Raw genomic sequence first — 23650 nt, forward strand, 5'->3', positions numbered from 1 at the left:
GTACAGGTCTGTGAATCACCAGGTTTACACACTTCACAGCACTCACCAAAGCACATACCCTCCCCAGTGTCCATAATCCCACCCCCTTCTCCCAAACCCCCTCCCCTCAGCAACCCTCAGTTTGTTTTGTGAGATTAAGAGTCACTTATGGTTTGTCTCCCTCCCAATCCCATCTTGTTTCATTTATTCTTCTCCTACCCACTTAAGCCCCCATGTTGCATCACCACTTCCTCATACCATTTGCGACAACATGGATGGAACTAGAGCGTATCATGCTTAGCGAAATAAGTCAAGCAGAGAAAGACAACTATCATAAAATCACTCTTTTGATACAAAGTTCTATGAATGTGACAAATGCAGAGGCATAAAACTTTCACAATCAAGACACTACTCCATGACCCCTAAAAAATGTGGTCATGCTGCTCCTATTAACCCCTCTCCCATTCTTAATACCTGGTAACCACTGATTGGTTCTATACCTTCATAGTTCTGACCTTTCCTGAATTTCACATAAATGAAATAATAACAGTATATAGTCTTAAACTGGCTACTTTTATTTAGCATAGTGTTATTTGTGAGATCCATACTGTTGGCATACATTGGTAATTTATTCCTTCTTATTGTTGAGTAGTATTCTATTGCATAGATATGCCAGTTTGTCCATTCATTAGTTGAAGGACATTTAGGTTGCCTCTAGCTTAGTGCAGTTATGAATAAGCCTGTATAAATATTCATGCACAGGTTTTTGTGTAAATATAAGTTTTCATTTGTCTTGGGTAAATATCTAGAATTAGGACTGATGGATAATATGGCAAGTGTATGCTTCACATTTTATAAGAAGCTGCCAAAATGCAAAGTATTCCATCAGCAATGTATAAGACTTCCTGTTGTTCTATGCTCAGCCAACACTTGGCATTGTCAGATTTTGTTGGTAATTGTAGCCATTCTAATAGATGTATAGTACCTTTCATTTTAAACGTATTATACTTAAACGTATTATACTTATGGGGCACACACAGGAGATTAAGACCTATAGATGGTTAAAAGTATGGGTCAAGGAGTGGCTCAGTTGGTTAAGCTTTTGGCTAGGATCATGATCCCAGGGTCCTGGGATGAAGCCCCATGTCAGGCTCCCTGCTCAGCGAGTAGCCTGCTTCTTCCTCTTCCTCTGCCTGCAACTCCCCTTGCCAATGCTCTCTCTGTCAAATAAAATAAAGTCTTAAAAAAAAAAAGTATGGGTCAAAACTCAGGAAGAGTCCTAACTGAGCTAGGGGAGAAATTTCTAGAATGTTTGTTTACATTTGAGTGGGGAAAAGGAAAGAGCAACAGAAACCAAAAAGAAGTAGGTCAGCTAATCAGAAGTAAGAGTCATGAAAGAGAAAGGAATTCAAAAGACAAGGAGTATTTCATTTGTAGTAGCACTAAAAATAATCCACTCCATTTATTCATTCACTGATTCATCCAGCAAATGTAAGTGCCTACAATAAGCCAATTACCACATGAGGCATAAGACTGGATAATTAGGTCACTGGTAAAGATAGGGAGAAAAATTTCATTAGTGGTAGAGCTAAAAGTAGAATGGAATAGGCTGAACCCTTCAGAATGATTTAAAAAGTACTTTGTGACTTTGAACCTAACACATGTACATTCTAGCAATTTAAGTATACTTATAATACGCTTATTTATTATATTTATATATTTAAAATATACTTATTTATAATATTTATTATAATTATAATATTTATAATTTATAATATTTATAATATCCTTAAAGTATTCAATGAATTGATCAATAATACTGGGTAGACCTACAAATACTTACCATTAGAAATAGCTTAATCTTAAAAAAAAAAAAAGCTTAATCTAACTTTATTAATAACAATGCTCAGCATTATTCCCTAAGTATTTCATATATAAAAACTGTCTCATTAATAACAACTTAGGCTCTAGGAAGGGAATAACAGAGATGAGTTCACTGCAGAGCAAACTGGGCTTCAACATTAGTTGTTGAATTATGCTCAATAAGTATAAAATATTCTAGCAAAATGAAATGTTCACAGTAATAAACCTCTTAATACTTACCACTTACATTAGGCTTTTCGAGGCCATTGGCCTGTAACCGTTTTTGTTTTAAGATTTTATTCACTTATTTGACAGAGGAGAGAGAGGGAACACAAGCAGGGGGAGTGGGATAAGGAGAAGGAGGCTTCCTGACAAGCAGGGAGCCAGATGCCGGGCTCCATCCCACCACCATGGGATCATGACCCAAGCCAAAGGCAGATGCTTAACAACTGAGCCTCCCAGGTGCCCCTCTCTAACCATTTGTGATCACACATCCTCACATGTGCAAAATTTATTTCTGCATTCATCCTCAATGTTTATTTATATGTAAGTATTACTAACATAATAATCTAACCCATTATAAAATTAAAGGAGGGCATGTGCTGTGATGAGCACTGGGTGTTACATGTAACTAATGATGCACTGTAATCTGGCTAACTGAACAAAGTAACAATAAATTAATTAATTAATTAAATAGAAAATTTTTAGAAAGGAATAGTTTTAAAAGGTAAAGAAACAAGTTCTAATACCTTCCCCCCATATCTGATTCAATTACCTGTGCCTCCACAACCTACACACTGGATACTTCTTCTAAAACCTTTAATTCAGGTGACCACACTAAAACCTTTACATAAATATGTTAACCAAATAAAATCCACTCTGAACAGCTCATATATCATTTGTTCCTTTTTCTGATGTCGTACTACTTTTTATTTAATAACACCTGCAATCCTCACTGCAGTTGTCTTAAAGCGGACATAAAGACCAAGAAAAATCATCTCTAAAGGTGCCTGACCCAACAGGATTGTTCCCTTTTCTGGAAAATAACTTTAAAGGCTATATTTCAAAGGTTGCCATCTCATACAAGTTATTTTAAATATAAGAAATACTATTCAGGGGCACCTGGGTGGCTCAGTGGGTTAAGCCGCTGCCTTCAGCTCGGGTCATGATCTCAGGGTCCTGGGATCGAGTCCCGCATCGGGCTCTCTGCTCAGCGGGGAGCCTGCTTCCCCCTCTCTCTCTGCCTGCCTCTCTGCCTACGTGTGATCTCTCTCTGTCAAATAAATAAATAAAATCTTTAAAAAAAAAAAAAAAAAGAAAGAAAGAAAGAAATACTATTCAGATGCTCTGAATCCCCAACAGAGGGTTGGGTTGTTTGTTTGCTTGTTTTCAGTCATAAGCTAATTTTTCACCCAGCTCTTTGGAAAACTGTTTTGAGGCTGGAAGACTAACTGGAATTTGAACTTTTTCTAGTACCTATTAACGGAATTTCTTGTGCCCGGAAGTCTCCATTTCTCCGGTTTGGGTGCCTATTAGTAACATCATAACAGGTACAAAAGGGTAAGTGTGCTGAGTGAGCCCTTAGTACTTAAAGACAGAAAGGATAGAGCTGTTTCTTACCAAGGAAGAAAGTCGCTCTCTTACAGAATATGAGTCCTAAGTGTTGTAATTAAGAGACATCAAGTCAGAGGTTTGTTTTTTAAAAATGTTTTAAAAGCCAAAGAGTGAATGCTGATGTCGTATATTTTTGAAGTATCACTATCCCGCTTCACAGCTTTCGAATCCTTTATCTTTTATGCATTACCGCGGAAACACTTAATTTTCATCTTGGAAGGGAGCTGACAGGTTATTAACCCACCCCTGCCGCCGTCCACACAGCCCTCCGAGGCACCTGCATCCAGGTGGAGGAGGGCAGAGGGCGACCGCGACGGGGCGACAAGTAGCCCTCCCCGCCCCCAGCCCCAGAGCCACCCCTGCCGTATTCTGGAAACTGGAACTAATACGCTGCTGCTGGGCTCACACAGACGCTGAGACCCAGGAGTGAAGGGCAACGACTGACAAGCCCGTGTACCGGGAACAGGAACTACCAAGGCACGGAGAAGCCGAGCCGCAGGAGGATGAGCTCGGCCGTTTAAGGATCCCTCCGAAGGCCAGCCTGGCTGCCTGCGAGGATCTGTATTCCCCGCACCTTCGCGTCAGTAAGGAATAGGTCCGGCTGCCACGCCCCCGCCACCGCGGTCTCCCTCGGGAACCTGAGGGGAAAAAACCCGGCAGCATGGCCTGGTCCTCAAGCTTTCGCAGAGAAGGGGTAAATAAAAACAGTGGCCCCCGGTACCAGTAACTCCCAAAGGGACCAAGCCCGAGGTTCACCCGAACTGGCCTGTGTCACTCCCACTTACCCATTAATGTGGCAGTACCCGATGCCTTAACTTCCCAGTTCCCGGTTGCTGCGTCCGCTGCAGGTAACAGTAGGGTCGCCACTCCGCCCCTAGCGTTGAACGTAGCGACAAGGTTCGCAGCTCAAGATGGCGGCTACCTGCGCCCCTTCCCCGAGACCCCGAGGCTCGGCTCCCAGAAGCCCTTGCATGCGGCGACCGCAGTGGTAGTGGCGACAGCTGCACCCGCCGGTAGAGGGGCGGAGAGCAGCGAGCGTCGCAGCTCCACCCACCGAAGGAGGAGGAGCCGGCTCCTGCACTGCCTCCGGAATTTTAAACCTGCGCGGACGCCGTGCTTGCGGTGTGTTAGACTGCCCTAGTTCTCTGTACGAGCTCTCATTCATTCACTCATTCGTCGGTTTAGTTTGTTTATTCATTCATTCATCCTACAAGATAGTATTGATGGAAGGCCTGATCTGTGCTAGACACTGTTTTAGATATTAAAGCTGCTATAGCATACACAACGGAAAAGTTCCAACCTCGTGGGGCGCCTGGGTGGCTCAGTGGGTTAAAGCCTCTGCCTTCAGCTCAGGTCATGATCCCAGGGTCCTGGGATCGAGCCCCGCATCGGGCTCTCTGCTCAGCAGGGAGCTTGCTTCCTTCTCTTTCTCTGCCTGCCTCTCTGCCTACTTGTGATCTCTGTCTGTCAAATAAATAAATAAAATCTTTAAAAAAAAAAATCCAATCTCGTGGATCTTTACAGAGGCTCTTCTTCAGCTGCATTAACCTCTTCCTGTATGTCCTGCTCATTCATTTCAAGCTTTGGAATTTGCCATTTATTTAAAGTTTGGATTCTATAACATCTGTGGATTTCTAACAAAAAGGTAGTCATTGATATATGAAATAAATAACTCCAAATAAGGAATTCTAAATTATTATACACACATAAACTTTGTAATCCATCTTGGAGTTCAACAAACAGCATTGAAAAGAGACTGTCTTCTAGAATATAGAAGATAAATAATACGTGATTCCTGCCCTGAGGAAGATCCTGGTTTTTATCTCTTGTTCTTTTTGTTTTCTGAGAAATTTCTTAGGTTATATTCCAGCTCTGGATTAGATAGATGGATTGATTGATTGATAGATTCTGATGTTGTATTTTTTTAAATTTTGCTATTGTATTTTTAATCCCAAGAGCTATTTCTTATTTTTGATTCAGGAATTAAATCTTTTTTCTAATGTCTCTCTGGAGATATTGTAGTTTCCTCTTAGTATTTTTTTCTCCTCCATTCACAGTCTCTGATTCTTTAGAGTGTTTTTCCTTTTTGATCATTTTGGCTTTCGTCTTTCTTGCCACAGCCATACTCTAATGCCCAGTGATCCTTGAGTATCTATTCATATTTAAGACTGAGACACTAAAGAAAACTATTGTAAACTTGTGTATCTGCTGACTGTTTACTTGCCAGCTGTTGAGATCTTGGTTGTTTCATTGGAGGACTTTCTAAAAGTCTTTATCTGTAGGTCTTTTCTCTCTGACCAATAATTTGCCCTGGAGATGAATTTTCTAATCTCCTGACATCAGAATGTGATGGGGGGGGGTGTGGTTAGCTTCATAATTCAGTATTTAGTTTGCACTATTCTACACTTATATTCCAACACCTTGACTCTCCCTCTCCGCAACTCTAAGTGCATTTCTGACTTAATAGTCTTTCTGATTAATTTTCTTTATGAAACCAAACCTACATTCTTCTGTCTTGGAAGGAAAGATCAGTCACTTGGCAAGCTGGTAATGAGGAAATCTGAAGGTAGGGAGCTAACTGCTCCTTAAGAGTAAAACTCCTGAGAGTTTTATGCAAAGTGTTCCTCTTTTCAGGCCCAATTTTAATATGTTTTTTTGGAAGCATATGGTCTTTAATTTTTGAACATTTCCAGAATTCTGATGTATAAATTGATTTATTTTTGTTGACTTCTTAGCCAAGTTAGTTACTACTCATCCATCCTTTTTCTAGCTTTCAAATGTTATTAAAATCTCATTAGCATTTATTTTTATTAGTTTTATTCGGTCATTTTAGTAGATTTTGAGAGGCAGGAAATATAGATGTACATGTTCAGTCTGCCTTGATGAATCACAAAACCCCAAATATACCGTACATTATCAAATTATGCCACTCTCTTGTTTAAATATTCCAATAGTTCTCTATAAGAGTCTACATGATTTGGCCCCTGTCTTGATATACCGTGGCAGTTGGGCCCTAAGGTATTGTGCACTCGTGTAATGTCTTAGCTCCCGTCGTAGGAATTCATTCTGAAAATTCTCAGAGCCTTGTGTGTCTCCTAGTAAATTAGGAGTCAGCACCGGGAACCGATGATGCAAAAAAGACTACGACTCCCAGAAAACACCACAACACAGACTATCGTGGAGCAGTGCATGCTGGGCGCCTTTTCCTTCCGGGGGTACCGAGGAAAAGCGTTTTTTGAATGTGAGGATGGAAGTGAAAGTATTTTGGAGGCGCTGGTTTGTTTCTTGGTTAACTGTGACTCTCAGGGTGTAGAGAGGGCCTGTGCGTCCTAGTCTGCCGGGCCGGGAAAGGTAATCGACGTTGAACGTCTCTCTGCGGGAGAGCGAGACGGTGTCGGCGGCCGACCCGAAGAGGAAGCCCAGGATAATCAGGCAGTGTGGCCGCGGCCGGATCTTTGGGCCGGTAGGAACTAATGGTCCCTTCCCGTATTCCCCCGGCCTCCACTATGACCCAGTCAGTGTCTGGACCCGGTTTCGGGTCCTGGAAGTTGGCGCGGACTCTTGGACAGAGTGGGCCTTTGGCATGCGGCCCTTACGGCTTCTCTCACCGTCGGCTTAGCCTGGCACCTGTCACAATCTCCTTAAATCTCTCAACCACTTGTCCTGATCAGAGTATTTGGGAGTTCAAGCGTATCCCTCTGTCTAGCCCCGGGAAGATAAGAAACTGGATATGACGTTCTTTCCACTGGTGGTTTGGGAGAGTTTCCTTCTAAAATCAGAAACTATTTTCACTTGTTTAAAAGAGAATAAGAAACATAAGGACAATGCAGGAAGTTCTTATAAAGCTAAATTTATTCAAATAATGGGAATGGTTCCCCCCTCCCCCGTTTGTTTTTAAATAGTCCTTAGCTGAACAACATAAGAAGGTTGTGGCTGTGATTGATCTTAAAAATTCTTAACAAAATCAGCTTTTGTCCGTACCCAGTATTTCTATTAGTCCATAAAACCCTTAAAGTGATTGCTGGTTTAGTACAATTCATTTTATAGACCGATGCTTAAAGACATGAGCTATCTTACCTAAATTCTGAAATGTGAGATTGCATTCCAGTTCTCTTGGTTCTGGAATCTGTGCTCTTTGCTACCATAGATGCTCTTTTTATTCTTTGGGTTGAGAGGACAGTGTTTGGAGCCTGATTGGGTTAGCATTTGGCTCACCATTTTCTGACCTCGGTGACCTATCTGAGCGAGGGTTTCCTCCATATAGGAGGATAATTATGCTACTTAAATTACTTTGATATAGCTAAAGCTCTTTAACTGTTAACTTATTTTATTAAGCTGTGTTTATTTACCCTCCCCATTGTTAAAACCTTTAAGTTTCTGTATTTAGATAGATCAATTGTTAAGATTTCTTTTAGTTTTCTCTTAAATACCATACTTGGGCAATTTTATAAACATTATTTTCTTCTCGACCTCACACCAGACATGTTTTTTGAAATATATTTAAAATTATTTATTTTAATTTGAACTATTATTGCCTTTATTTTATTGAAACCATAAATTCAAAATACAGTAGAGAAATTTTGATTGAGATTTATAATGAAGTTTGTACATTTGAGGAACAGTTTAGTACATTGAAAGTATCTTCAAATAATCCAGTTTTAAATAGATACTTCCTAAAAATTTGTTTCAGATCATCTTATAGAATGCATTTTTCTCTCCAGTCTTTCAAACTTAAAATAACATTGTATTCTTTTCTAGCTACCTGATGTACTATGCTTTCTTGTGATATTTGTGGTGAAACAGTAACCTCAGAACCAGACATGAAGGCTCACCTGCTAATTGTTCACATGGAAAATGAAGTTATATGTCCATTTTGCAAGTTGTCAGGTGTGAATTATGATGAAATGTGTTTTCATATTGAAACTGCTCATTTTGAGCAAAATGAACTAGAAAGAAGCTTTGCAAGGATCAATACAATACAGATTAGAACTTCAGATAACAGGAAGGACAATACCTTACAGTGTAGAATGGAAGTTAATTCTAGTGTCCATTCAGCTTGTGCATCTAATCACCCAAAAATTTCAGCGCAAAGCCTGCCTAATGATGGTACTTTAGAACATAAAACCTTTTATTCGGAGAACTTAACTGAATCCAGAAAATTCCTTAAAAGTAAGGAAAAAGAATGTGACCCATCTAAAATAAAAGGATCAATTTATGAAACAACGTATAGTTCTCCCGAATGTCCGTTCTGCGGAAGAATAGAAGATTGTAGTGAAGATATGGAAAATCATGTGAAAACAAAGCATGCTGATCTTTTAGACACTCCATCAGAAGGTAAGATACTCACTTTATGTGATAATTAACAGTAGTGTCAGTTTAATATGTGGTGTCCTAAAAGTTGGTTTGTAAATCAGATTACTACAAATGTGTTTTTTATTTTTTTATTATTTTTTTTAACTTTATTTTTTTCAGTGTTCTAAGATTCATTGTTTGTGCATCACACCCAGTGCTCCATGTAATACATGGCCTCCTTAAAACCCACCACCAGGCTCACCCAACCCCCCCATTCCCCTCCCCTCCAAAACCCTTAGTTTGTTTCTCAGAGCCCACAGTTTCTCATGGTTTGTCTCCCCATACGATTTCCCGCAACTCTCTTCTCTCCTTCTCCCAATGTCCTTCATATTACTCCTTATGCTCCACAAGTAAGTGAAACCATATAATTGACTCTCTCTGATTGACTTATTTCACTCAGCATAATCTCCTCCAATCCCGTCCATGCTGATACAGAAGTTGGGTATTCACGTCAAAAAATGGACAGAAGACATGAACAGACACTTATCCAAAGAAGACATACAAATGGCTAATAGACACATGAAAAAATGTTCATCATCGTTAGTCACCAGGGAGATTCAAATCAAAACCACACTGAGATACCACCTTACACCAGTTAGAATGGCCAAAATTAACAACACAGTAAACAACAAGTGTTGGAGAGGGTGTGGAGAAAGGGGAGCTCTCTTACACTGTTGGTAGGAATGCAAGTTGGTGCAACCACTTCGGAAAACAGTGTGGAGATTCCTTAAGAAATTAAAAATAGAGCTACCTATGACCTTGCAATCGCACTGCTAGGTATTTACCCCAAAGATACAGATGTAGTGAACAAAAGGACCATATTTACCCCAGTGTTCATAATAGCAATGGCCACAGTCACCAAACTATGGAAAGAGCCAAGATGCCCTAAAGCAGATGAATGGATAAAGAAGATATGGTATATATATATATACAGTGGAATATTATGCCTCCAGCAAATGTGTTTTTTAAATTCAGTTTATAACATTGTTCATTTACTATTATTATAAAAATACAGTTGTGGAAAAGAATTTCTGATTCAGTTAATAAATACATCAACTACTTTCAGAGTAGTTTTAGAACCTTTCTGAGGAGGACTGTACTCAGAGTCCATTTTTCAGAGGGCATTCTTTTATTTACCACCAGCCCATTGGCATCTGAACTGTCTTGGACTCTGATTTTCTGTGGTTCTGAGTTTGACATCCTTATGATCAGAGAACACACTCTATGGTTGTAGTTCTTTTAAATGTGTTGAAAGTTGTTTTATCTGCCAAGATACTGTAGATGATCTGTCTTGGTACATATTCCATGGACATTTGGGAAAGAGAGATATATTCTGCTGTTGTTGGATTGAGTATTCTAAATTTGTCATTTAGATCATTTTGTTTGTATTCAGGTCTTCAGTATCCTTTCTGATTTCCTGTCTAGCATTTCTACCAGTTTTTGAAAGGTGGTTGTTGAAGTCCACAATTATAATTACATATTCGTCTGTTTCCCCTTTCAGCTCTATCAGGCTGTATTTTATGTATTTGGAGGCTCGGTTTTTCTTGCATACAGTACATTTAGAATCATCTCTTTTTCTTTATTATTGAGTTTAAGAGTAATTTCTTTATTTTGGATATGTGTTTTTTATCAGATACGTGTTTTGCAGGTACTTCTCTCAGTTTGGAGCTTGTCTTTTCATTCTCTTAACAGTGTTTTTCACAGAGCAGAAGTTTTAACTTTTAATAAAGTGCTACTTACTTGATTTCTTCATTCATGGATTATGCTTTTGATATATCTAAAAACTCATCACCAAACCCAAGCTCATCTTTCTTGTGTTATCTTCTAGAAGGTTTATAGTTTTGAATTTTACATTTAAGTCTGTGATTCATTTGAGTTAGTTTTTTAAAAGGTGTAAGGAAAGTGTGTCTAGATTCATTTTTTTAAATTAATAAATGTTATTTTTTAGAGCAGTTTCAGGTTCATAGCAAAGTTAAGTAAAAAGTACAGAGAATACCCATGTACCCACTGTCCTCATATACTAACAACCTCCTCCACAATCAATATCTGTACCACATGATACATTTGTTATATTCAGTGAATCTACATTGACCCATTATTATCACCCAAAGTCTATAGTTTCCATTAAGATTCATTCTTGGTGTTGTATATTCTACAGATTTTGGTAAATGTGTAATAACAACTACCCATCATATTAGTTATGCAGAATAGTCTCACTTCCCTAAAAATCCTCTGTGCTCCACCTAGTCACCCCTCTCCCACCCTAACCCCTGGCAATCACAGATCTTTCTACTACTATGATTTTTGCCTTTTTCAGAAGGTCATTGGAATCATGCAGTATATAGCTTTTTCAAATTGATTTCTTTTACTTAGTAATATGCATTTAAGCTTTTCTTTATGTCTTTTCATGGCTTGATAGTTATTATTTATTTTTTTTAAGAGCTGAGTAATATTACATTGTCTGGATATACCACAGTATATTTATTCATTCACCTATGAAAAACATCTTGCTTGTTTCCAAGTTTTGGTAGTTAGGAATAAAGCTGCTTTAAATATCCACATGCAGGTTTTTATATGGACATATTTTCAGTTCATTTGGGTAAATACCAAGGAATGTGATTAATGGATTGTATAATAATAGTGTGTTTAATTTTAGTAAGAAACTGCCAGACTCTTTCACAGTGGCAGTGAGTGAGATTTCCTGTTGCTCCACATCCTCACCAGCATTTGGTACTGTCAGCATTCCAGATTGTGACCGTTCTAATATTTGTGTTGTGGTATCTCATCTTAATTTAATTTGAAGTGCTCTCTTATAACATGAATATCTTTTTGTATGCTTAATTGCCATCTGTGTATCTTCTTTGGTAAAGTGTCTGTGAAGGTCTTCAGCCCATATTTTAATCTGGTTTTGGTTTTCTTATTATTGATTTTTAAGAGTTCTTTGTATATTTTGGATAACATCTTTAGTACATGTATCTTTTGCAAATATTTTTTCTCATTCTGTGACTTGTCTTCTTCCTTACTTTGTCAAAGTCTTTCGGTGAGCAGAAGTTTTTTATTTTAATGAGGTCCACCTTATCACTTATTTTATAACTTCACCAAGCCTTTGGTGTTGTCTTGGCCATATCCTAAGTCATCTAAGTTTTCTCCTATGTTATCTCTTAGGAATTTTGTGGTTTCTCATTTTATGTTTCGGCCCATGATCATTTTCAAGTTACTTTTTGTGAAGGGTATAAGGTCTGAGTCTAGATTCATTTTCTTTACATTTTGATGTCCACGTGTTCCATTGTTGATAAGATTTTCTTTCCTCCATAGTTTTGCCTTTGCTTTGTCAAAGATTTAGTCGACTAGACTATTAGTCCATTTCTGGGCTCTCTGTTCTGTTCCATTGATCTGTTTGTTCTTTTTTCAATACCACAGTGTCTTGATACTCTAACTTTATAGTAAGTCTTGAAGTACGGCAGAGCCAGTCCTTTGAATTTGCTCTTCTTCAATATTGTGTTGGTTATTCTGAATCTTTTGCCTCTTTGTATAAATTCTAGAATCAGTTACTTGATAGCCACAAAATAACTTGCTGAGATTTTTTATTGGGATTGTCTGGAATTTATAGATCAAGTCAGGAAACATAGACATGGTAGAGTCTTCCTATCATAAACAAGAAATATCTCTCAACTTAGTTTTTCTCTGATTTCTTTCATCAGAATTTTGTATTTTTTCTCATGTGTATCTTGTTATATATTTCATTAGGTTTTTGCCTTTTTTTTTTTTTTTTGGTATTAATTTGCCTAATTGTGTCTTTCAAGGAATTGGTCCTTTTCATCTAGTTTATAAATTTATGGCATAGTTCATAATATAACTTTCTTATCTTCAGAAAGTACATAGGACTTGTGATATCCCCTTTTTTTATTTCTGGTGTTAACAATCTGTGTTCTCTCTTTTTCTTCTTACTTACCTTGGCGAGAGGCTTTGGTTTCATTGGTTTTCTCTATTGGTTATTTGTTTTCAGTTTCATTGATTTCTGCTCTTATTATTTTTTTTTTAAATGTCTTCTTATTTTGGATTTAACATGTTCTTTTTTTTTCTAATTTCCTTCAGTGGAAACCTAGATGATTGATCTTTCTTCTTTTCTTATATATGTATTCAATGTTATAAATTTCCTTCTATGCTATGCTTTTGCTGCGTTTCACAAATTTTAATTAGTGTTTTAATTTTCATTTAGTTCAAAATATTTTAAAATTTCCCTTGAGATTTCTTTGGGATAATATTTAAATGTTTATCTAATCTCCGGGTATTTGAGGATCAACTCTTTGTCTTAATTTCTGTTTGTTTCCTTTGTAGTTTGAGAGCAGACATTGTTTGATTTGAAGTCCTTACATTTCCCAAGTTTTGATGGCCTAGATTATGTTTGATGGCCTAGAATGTGGTCTGTATTGGTGAATATTTTATATGAGCTTAAGCAGAATGTATATTCTGCTGTTGTTGGATGAACTTGTCTATAAGTATATTCAGTTGATTGATGGTACTTGAGTTCAACTATATCCTTACTTATTTTCTGCCTTTTAGATTTGTCCATTTCTAAAAGAGGAGTGCTAAAACTTCTTTAACCATGTAATAGCAGATTCATCTGTTTCTTCTTGCAGTTCTGTTAATTTTTTTGTCTCACATATTTTGACACTCTGTTAAGCCCACACACATTAGGGATTTTTATGTCTTCTTGCAATATTGAACCCTTTGTCATTATGTAATGCCCCACTTAATCCTGGATAACATTCCTTATTCTGAAATCTGCCCTCTTTGAAAATAATATAGCTACTCTCCCGGTTCTTTGTTTGTTTGTTTTTGGTTTTGGTTAGCGTTAGCATGGTGTGTCTTTCTTTATTCCTTCACTTTTAACATATATATATATATATATATATATATATATATATATGGAGAGAGAGAGAGAGAGAATTTGTTTTATTTATGTATTTATTTGGGGGGAGTGAATATGCAGAAGGAGAGAATCTTCAAGTAAACTTCCCACTGAGTGCAAAGGTCATACAGGGCTCCATCTCATAACCCATGAGATCTAACCAAGTTGGGTACTTAACCAGCTGAGGCATCCAGGTGACCCTCTATGTGTGTATTTATATTTAAAATGGCTTTCTTGAAGATGACATATAGGTAGGTCTTATATTTTCTCCACCTTGATAATCTATCTTTTAATGTGTATGTTTAGAGCAGTGACATTTAAAGTGATTATTCCTGGAGTGCCTGGGTGGCTCAGTGGGTTGAGCCTCTCTGCCTTCGACTCAGGTCATGGTCTCAGGGTCCTGGGGTCGAGCCCCGCATCAGGCTCTCTGCTCAGTGGGGAGGCTGCTTCCCCCTCTCTCTCTGAACAGCCTTAATGTTAGGTCTGAGCTCTGCTGGAAAGGGATGAGATCCTTCATTGTGTTGTGCAAGAGAGGTGTGTACAGACCAATTGCCCTGTGTTGGCTGCTGGAAGGGACCCATTGGCCACGGCAGATTAGTGTCGAATACTGAGGAAGATCTTACTCTTTCTCTTCTCTGTGTGTTCCGCTGTGTTCTCTATGAGTAAAGTTTTGTGACGGGTACTTGATTGCATTATGTTTTCCATGGCAATTATGATATCAAGAAGCATTTGGACTTCTACTCCTGATATATAGGCAGAAGATTTCACTTGCTCAATACTCGCTTTTCTTAGCATATCACTTATGCTTATTTTTACTTTTTTAGTGCTTAGTCTAGAGTTTGCAGTATACATTAACAACTAATCCAGGTCTACTTCTGAATACTGTTGTATGACTATGTGAATACAAGGACCTTATCATAATAAGATATTCCTAATTCCTCCCCCATCCCTTCTGTCATTGCTGTCATTCATTTCAAGTAAATACAAGCACCCACATATACACACACACGCACATAAGTGAATACACTTATATTTTTATTTTGAATAAACTTATTTTTATATCAATTAATGAGAAAAATAAAAGTTTTTATTTTATTATCTCCTATTTCTTCCCTGATCTTTTCCTTTATGGATATCCATGTTTCTGGCCAATATTATTTTCCATCATTCTGAAGAACTTCTTTGAACATTTCTTGCACAGCGAGTCTACTGGCAATAATTTCCCTCAATTTTTGTCTGAGAAATTCTTCATTTTTCCTTCATCTTTGAGGGATAATTTTGACGGTACCGTATTTTGGGTTGGTGGGTTTTGTTTTGTTTTGTTTTTCTTCTGGAAAATTTAAATATTTCACTCCTCTCTCCTATTACCTGAATGACTTCTGAGAAGTTGTATGTAATTCTTATCTTTGTTCCTCTATAGGTAAGGTGTTTTTTTCCCTCTGTCTTTCAAGATTTTTTATCTTTGATTTTTCTGAAGTCTGAATATAGTGTGCCTAGATGTAGTTTTTGGTATTTACCGTGCTTGGTGTTTTCTGACCTTCCAAGATCCATAGTTTGATGTCTGACATTAACTTGGGGGTATTCTCAGATCTTATTGCTTTATTTTTTTTTTTAAAGATTTTATTTATTTATTTGACGGACAGAGATCACAAGTAGGCAGAGAGGCAGGCAGAGAGTGAGAGAGGGAAGCAGGCTCCCTGCTGAGCAGAGAGCCCGATGCGGGACTCGATCCCAGGACCCCAAGATCATGACCTGAGCCGAAGGCAGCGGCTTAACCCACTGAGCCACCCAGGCACCCAGATCTTATTGCTTTAAATAATACTTTTGTTTCTTTCATTCTTCTCCTGGTATTCACATCTTGTGTATGTTATACCTTTTGCAGTTCTCCCACAGTTTTTGTAGGTTGTGGGTTTTGGGTTTTTTTGTTTTGTTCTGTTTTTTGTTTGTTATGTTTAGGGGAGGTTTGGGGAGGATCTTTTTGTCTTTCTATTTCATTTTAGGAAATATCTCTTGTCATATCCTTACACTCAGAGATTCTTTCTTCAGCCATGTCCAGCCTGCTAATAAGCCCAAGGGTTTGAACTCTAACATTTCTTTCTTTTTTAAGGATGTCACTTCTATTAGTTTTTGAAGATTTATAACACTTAAATTATGTTTGCTTGAATGTATGAATGTTAAAAATTTTTTGAAAAATATAAGAGCACTCAATTTGGTCATCAAGTAAAAATAAAAACTGCCTTTCTTTTTAAAATTAGTCCAAAGTAGCATTTAGGAACGTAGTCATAGGCTGCAATGTTGACACCATGACAAAACCAAGTATAGGGTTGCATCTGGTTTTGTTTTGGTTTTGTTTTCAGTAGCCAGTGTTCTTGGGTTAAGTTCTGAAAATGGCCCAGTTGTAAGGCAGGTATCTGTTTGGTTCTACCAGGGCTATGTTCCTTGAGTTGACTGCTGCAGGGTGAGGTACATTTTCTGGACCATGTCAATTACCTACTAGTCATCAAAGTAAAAAAAATCATCATCTCTTCCTTGATATTCTATTCCATGGAAATCAACCCGGTATTATGAGGTACTTCAGTTCCACCAAATTCTTTCACAAACTAGGATCTTTCTTATGACCTGTCTGTGATCATTTCCAGTGTAGTTCCAAACTTTTTTTTTTTTAAATTTTATTTATTTATTTGACAGACAGAGATCACAAGTAGGCAGAGAGGCAGACAGAGAGAGAGGAGGAAGCAGGCTCCCCGCTGAGCAGAGAGCCCAACGCAGGGCTAGATCCCAGGACACTGGGATCATGACCTGAGCCGAAGGCAGAGGCTTTAACCCACTGAGCCACCCAGGCGCCCCTAGCTCCTAACTTGATGGTTTTAAGCAAACCATTCCAGGAGGGACATACTCTCAATCAGTTCATGTTCCTGTCCTGTCATGAAATGAGATTTATCCTTGTCTTTTTCTTCAGTTAGACAATTTTCTCCTCTTCTGTACCTTGGCTATGAAGAACATTTCTCATTATATCCAGATTTCCATAAACCATTAGAATCTCTACAGCTCCCACTTCCAAAGCCTTTAGTGTATCTTCATCTCCAAAACAGTACTTACCTGTGTCCTGGCTGATTTCACCAAAGTGCTGAATTAATTTTTCTGTTTGAATGAATTTTACCTTGGAAAGAACATCAGTAGATAATGCAATAGCTTGGTTTCCATTTTCACTACCATAGGATATATCAACTAATTTTAAGTCTTTTGACTGTGGTGTCTCTCCAGACATGTCAAATTGACTTAGTTCAGTTTTAAGGTCAACTGATCCACCTAAAATGAGACCAGTCACGTTCACTTTGTGGAAGTAAACAGCTATCTAGCAGTCTTAGCTACTATCTGAATACAGATTCAGATATTCCACTTCCAGACCAGACCTTACATGTATGGATTGCTCGGCTGTAAGTGCTCAGTGTCCCTCTTCTGTGCCCAATATCAGTCAGGTCTTGGTCTACGCAGAGGTACTGCTTCTGTTCTGGGCAAGGTACACCTATCTGCTTGCCATGCTGCTTAATGCTCTTTGATCTCCTGCTCCAACTAGGCAGTATGATCCCAATTCCAAACTTTACACTGAAGGCTTTATGCTGAATTTTGTACCTCACCACTTAGTTTGGAAGGAGGATGCTGATAATTTAACCCCTAAAATTCATGCATAGACTGGCCCCTACTTACCATTTCGATTTTCCTTTATACTTTCCTTTTCTTGCTTTAACTACAGATCTACATATTTGTTATTAATTTTTTCTTTTATTATAGTGGTAAGAGAGATTTGTGCTTCTGCTCAGTCTTCCATTTTGACCCTAAAAGTAGAAAATAGCTTTAAATCCAACTACAAAAAGCTTATTTACTTATTACTTATTTCTTATTTAATAAGGTTAGTGGACAGTGGATAATCTTTGACTTGGGGTGAAAAAATCTAAAAGTTTTAAAAATAAAACAACTGAATTATGTCTCTAAAACAGACCGTGATCAACCTCTGTATGACTGTCCTATGTGTGGGCTCATCTGTACAAATTACCCTATTCTCCAGGAACACGTTGACTTACATTTGGAAGAAAGCAGCTTTGGACACGGTATGTTGATATGTTTAAAAATAAGAATCTCTTGATTTAATTTCTGCTTCCTATTTATATCTAAGTTTTAGAGTAGTAGTAAAGAGGGAAAAAAGCATACTGGTTAAAAATAAATTTGTCCCTTTAAAGAATTATAATATAACTTCAGCTTCTTTTTAGAAGTTGTTTCACAGAAAAGTTGTATAGAATGAACTACTGTGGGCAGTAACCAAACTAGTGGTTTTGTCCCCAGAGTTTTTCCCAGAACACGAATATTCAGAAGACAATGAAATTCTACAATTTAAGAAATCTGTCTGATGAAGTTGAGGCCATTCTTTCAGCAGCTAGAAATAACTAGATTTAGCATCAGGTCAGCAAAAGTTGTTGTTGAACCAGGAAGCTGCCATATGGCACATACGATTTTTAAAGAATATACAAACTGTATGATTTAAATGTTTTTCAAGTTCATTTCCATTTTGTCCAGTTTCTTATATTAACCACTTATTAATTTTGTAAGTGACTCTGTACAGTTTTTTCTCTGTCCCTTACGTTTTTGAATAGTGGCATTGATAAGGTAATCCTTATAGTGCCTTAGAAGTGGAAAGATTCTATGAGTTTCAGAATCCCAATGAAAAAAATATAAAGTAGACTCTAAGAGAAACCAATTGTGTTCTACTGGCACTTAAGGTACCTACTGTTCTTAAGGTACATTGATATCTCCTGTTAATTCAGGGGCCTTCAGTATCCAGTATTAATGATCCTGATACCAGTCCGTGATCTTCATGAGTAATAGCCCTTGTTCACTCAGTCTAATCCCAAAATGGGAATCACTGGAGCAAAGATGGAATAGTCCTCTTCTCCAGTGATTCTCTGCTAACTACTGTGGGAAAATACCCCTCTGAAGCTGAATGTCTGATAATTCTTTTGTTTATAATAGGCTTTGTATGGGCACATAAATTATTCTGTAAGCCCAGGGTAAATACTGAAAGATATGGCCTGAGTAAATCACTATAGATAGTGTCAGTAGTATGCTAAAAATCAGTTGTAATTTGTTTATCCTCGGCAGTTGGAAGTGGGGACCAAATAGGAAGATCTAGTAGAGACTGGGAGATTTGAAAGAAAAGAAAGAATACTCAAATACATAATTCAAATATCAAATTGGAAGTCAGGGAGTACCAGATCCTGTCCAGAAGCCACTGACTAATGGATCTGTGGGATACTGGGTAGAGAGGAAACAGGGCAATATGTTGCAGAGTTGTACCAGACTTTGTTTGCGACCAGACTGTAATTAAGCTGTACTTTGCAAACATATTTTGATGCTCTTCATTATTTTCTTTTCTGCCCCAGTTTATTTTAAAAGCTAGTCTTCCTTATTTATGTTAATAGGGAGCACCAATGAAGAATATTACTTAATTTTTCTAAGTTCTAGTTTCCTTAGGAGATAATACGTAACTTCCTAAGGGTGTCATGAGGATCAAATGAGATAATTAATGAAAAATGCTTGTCACAGCCTGCCTGTTCAGTGTATATTAGTGATTTAAGTGGAGGTTTTACCCTTACAGAAGCTGTTCAAGTTCTGCTAGAAAGAGTGTTTCCATGACATCATAGTCATGAGTAAATATCAAAATAATAGCATTTACTCCATTTAAAAGATATGAGTTAAACATATAATAAGTGAGATTTAAATTCAGTAATTACCTTATTCTAAACATTAAAAATATCTATTAGGCATAGACAAAGTCCAGTGTTCTAGAGATCTAGAGTTGGCTCACCAGCTTCAACAAGAAGAAGACAGAAAGAGGAGATCTGAGGAATCACGACAAGAAATGGGAGAATTTCAGAAGCTGCAGGTATGAAGATTAATAACAATCGTAGTATTTTGGTTTGGTAGAGTTCTTATTTTTCAAACATGCTGTCGAGACTACAGCCCATTATTTTCGTCATTGTTGATACACAAAATACTCTTTACATATACAGTTTATAGTTCATAACAGCTACCACTTATAATTACTCATTCTGGTCATGTACTGGGATAAGCACTTCACATATAGTGCCTTAAGATCTTCACAGCAACTCCCTAAATGACAGATGAGGAAGCAGAGACAGAGTGCTTATGTAGCTTGTAACTTGTTCAGGTTCAGGCTGTATTAAATGGTAAAGCCTGGATTCAAACCTATCTATGTTAAAATGATAGGGCAGATTAGGAAACAAAGAATTTAAGTGTTTATATAGATACTTAAAAGAGAAATTTAGAATTAATATCTCTTGTCTGAGTGTTAAATTCTTTTAGTGATTTAAAAAGAGCCATGTTTAATGGAAAATCTATTTTTGATGACATTTGAGATTTTATCTTGGGTTGATGTTGGTATGTGCCAAACTAAACTGGCAGCATCTAATATATTTTTAATGCATGTACTTTTTTTTTTTTTAAGATTTTATTTATTTATTCGACAGACAAAGATCACAAGTAGGCAGAGAGGCAGGCAGAGAGAGGAGGAAGCAGTGAGCCAAAAGCAGAGGCTTTAACCCACTGAGCCAACCAGGCGCTCCAATGCATGTACATTTTTAATAGATTATTTCTATTTTTTCAGTCCTAATTTTCTGTGAACTATTACCTGTGCTAATAACGCTCAGAGTTTCTAATTACTCTTTTTCTGTGTGCTAATAGGATAATGTTTGAAAATAAAGGGTTTATGATTGAATAGGTTTGAAAGTATTCAGTTAAACACGTTTGTATACTACAAGATTTTTCAAAACCTTTAATATACTAATGTGCATTGTACATATCATAATTTTCTCAGACTCACTTCTGAGGTTTTCTGTTCAGATATGTCACACATGACCATGTAATTCTCTATTTGGAGTATCTAACTTGGGCTGTTTTTCTCCTTAGTGATTCATCTGTTTGCAAAACATTTTCCCACCAAGATTCAGAGGAGGCAAAAAAGTTGGCTTTTCCTAAGTTTTCTTTGTCTTAAATAATTTTGAACATTATAAATACCAAAAGTTTCCAGTATTTAAATGTGTTTGTTAAGTAATTTCACAAGTTCTTTAGATCTCAAAAACTTTTTCCTTGGAGGCTGAGTTATAATTGGAGATTCTCTATCAGTGTGCAAAAAAAAAAAAAAAAAGTTAATTTACTATGTAGAATTACTGCCTGAATGAATTATGGATTAAGTAGATCTTAATAGGCTATCCTGGGAACAAATAATAAGTACTGACAGGCTTTCTTAAATCAGTGCTATGTTCAGAACTGACCTGCCTTTTTCAGTACCTTTAGTAGGAAGACAGGATTGTCTACTTTTCCTACTACAAAGAAAGCAAATCTCTTGCCCTGGCGGTTTACAGAGAAAGGCTGTTACTAACTGAGGGATTTGTGTATATGTATGTGTGTTATTTATCTTTAATAAAAATCTTAAGAAAAATCTTTAATAAAAATCTCTAATAAAAAATCTTAATCTTGTATGAAAGTCTATAAAGTAGAATGTTTCAAAATATATTTCCAAATAAATAAAATTGTAGTAAGTTTCCATCCTCATTGAAGTTAAGGGACATGAAAAGTAAGTCATTTTTATGTTCAATAGAGACAATATGGCTTAGATAATTCTGGAGGATACAAACAACAGCAACTACGAAATATGGAAATAGAAGTCAATAGGGGAAGAATGCATCCATCTGAATTTCACAGAAGAAAAGCTGACATGATGGAATCGCTAGCTATTGGTATTGATGATGGAAAAACAAAAACTTCTGGTGAGTACTTAAACATCAAAATCATTATTTTAGTATTTCATATAACAGTGAAGTAATAATCCTGATTTTTTGAATTTGCTTAACTTTAATAATCCATAGTTTATATACTTTTAGGTGAGACTGTTCAAATAATTTTTTAAAAAATGTTTTTTTGAAACTCTTGTACTTTTATATTTTTATTAAATAATCCACTTAAAAATAATTTACTTTTATATTGTGTTCATTTACTTGACATTTGCAAATGGGCCTTTTAGAAGTTCTGAGTGTTTGAGTGTTTACTATGTTTGAGATCAATGCTGTGTGATAGAAGTATAAGATACACACACACACACACACACTAACCAAATATATATATATATATATATTTTTTTAATTCCTGTAGTCATATTAGGAAAAGTGATGAAGTAAAATTAATTTTAATATGTTAAACCCCATGTGTCCATAATATTATTATTTCAATGTATAATCAGTATTAAAAACTATTAATGAAGTATTTTGCAGTCTTTGTACATTTTTCAAAATTCGATGTGTATTTTACACTTTACAGAGTATTTATATTTGGATGAGTCACATCTCAGATATTCAATAGTCATACTTAGATAGTGGCTACTATATTGTTTTAGTATAGTTTTAGACACTAAGACCTTTATATAAACTGCATCATTTAACTTGCAAAACAGACACTCACTTGTATACTGTTACATTTTTCTGGATTAGTTAATTGTGATTTAGATAGATTAAATTACTTTCCCACTGTAACCACATAGCTACTTACTGGCCCAGCTAGTACTCACAATCAAATCTGCCTTCCTACAAAGAATGCCTTTTCCCTGATATTTTTTAAGGTATTCTTTTAATGTACACTAGTATAGTAAAACCAATTTATATGGAAACAGCTTTGTTCCTACCAAAGAGGTTCCTAATCTTACTGTTTTAAAGCTGTAAACCTTTCATCTGTATTTTAAATCCCATGTGCATCCCTTTCTGATTCTAATCCCTCCTCACCCACATGGAGAACCGATATCCTTAATTTGGTATTTACCAGTCTCATATATATTTTAATGCTTTTACCATATATGTAGGTGTCCATAAAAATGTGTAATATTTTAATGTATTTAAACTATGTGTAATTGGTATACATCTGTTCCTACTTGGTCTCCTCAGATATGTTGATTCTTATAGCTGTACTTCATTTTGACTCTGATATCCTTTGTTAGAATTATACACAACTTATTTACCTGTTCTCATGTTGACAAACATTTAGGTTGTTTCCAATTTCTTACTCTTACAAATTATGAACAGGTTTTCTTTTAGTCCTTAATGCCCATTATCCATTTACCCCATCCCCCATCCACCTCCCCTCCAGTAACCCTCAGTTTACTCCCTTTTCTCAAGAGGTCTTTTTTAAGTTTTTCTACAACGCAACCAGAACTGGAAATACAAGGTTAAAGGGCATGTATATCTCTTAACTTTGTTAAAGTTACTGCAGAATTGTTTTCCAAAATGATCATAATCTACATTTGCATCATTGTATTCTCACTCACACTTTGTATGGTGACACTTTTTAATTTTTGCCACTCATTTTTGAAATCATAGTACCTAATGTGCATTTTCCTCATCACCCCTGAGTTAGTTTCTTCAGTAAATAACCTATTCCCTTCTTTTGCCCTCTACTGAGTTGTCTTTTTCATCTTGATTTATAGGAGTTCCTTCAGTATTTAGGACACTAATTCTTTGTTGATTATCTGAAATTAGAATATCTTCTTCAACATCTATAATTTGCCTTTAAATTTTATGTATGGTATCTTTAATTAGTTTTAAATTTGAATATAATCAAATTTCTGTCTTTGTCTTTATTTATATCTTAAGTGTCTTGGTCAAGGAAATCCCCCAACTTTGAGGTCATAAACCTATTTCTTTATATTTTCTTTAAACATTTATACTTTGCTTTTCATATTTGTACTTTTAATTCACTTGGAATTTATTAGTACACATGTATGTATGAGAAAGAATGAGAAAGAGAAGGTGTGGATTTAATTTTTCCTCTTATTTATAACAGTACTTAATAAGGTCTTATTGCTTATACATC

General features: G+C 36.5%; 2 protein-coding genes across 7 annotated transcripts in view; one reads left to right on the forward strand and one right to left on the reverse strand.

Annotated features, from left to right (window-relative positions):
* The window catches only part of KPNA5 (karyopherin subunit alpha 5), a 48008-nt gene extending 43531 nt beyond the window's left edge, over positions 1-4477 (reverse strand). For 3 of the 4 annotated variants that reach the window (XM_032339721.1, XM_032339720.1, XM_032339723.1), the window contains exons 1-2: positions 4242-4477; positions 3930-4094 (exon numbers count right to left, since the gene is read on the reverse strand). In XM_032339721.1, the coding sequence (XP_032195612.1) occupies positions 3930-4094; positions 4242-4245 (169 nt within the window). In that variant the 5' untranslated portion in view covers positions 4246-4477. The remainder of the gene's footprint in view (positions 1-3929; positions 4095-4241) is intronic. The other variant, XM_032339722.1, reaches the window with a different exon arrangement.
* A 2175-nt stretch (positions 4478-6652) lies between these two features.
* ZUP1 (zinc finger containing ubiquitin peptidase 1) overlaps positions 6653-23650 on the forward strand; it is a 36404-nt gene continuing 19406 nt past the window's right edge. For all 3 annotated transcript variants that reach the window (XR_004284994.1, XM_032339728.1, XM_032339726.1), the window contains exons 1-5: positions 6653-6919; positions 8215-8790; positions 17719-17829; positions 19537-19658; positions 21393-21561. Coding sequence is in view for 2 of the 3 variants with exons in the window: in XM_032339728.1 (XP_032195619.1) it covers positions 8229-8790; positions 17719-17829; positions 19537-19658; positions 21393-21561 (964 nt within the window). In the remaining variant the exon portion in view is untranslated. The remainder of the gene's footprint in view (positions 6920-8214; positions 8791-17718; positions 17830-19536; positions 19659-21392; positions 21562-23650) is intronic.

The sequence above is a fragment of the Mustela erminea genome, chromosome 4 (assembly GCF_009829155.1).
Source record: "Mustela erminea isolate mMusErm1 chromosome 4, mMusErm1.Pri, whole genome shotgun sequence".
Classification (NCBI taxonomy): domain Eukaryota; kingdom Metazoa; phylum Chordata; class Mammalia; order Carnivora; family Mustelidae; genus Mustela; species Mustela erminea.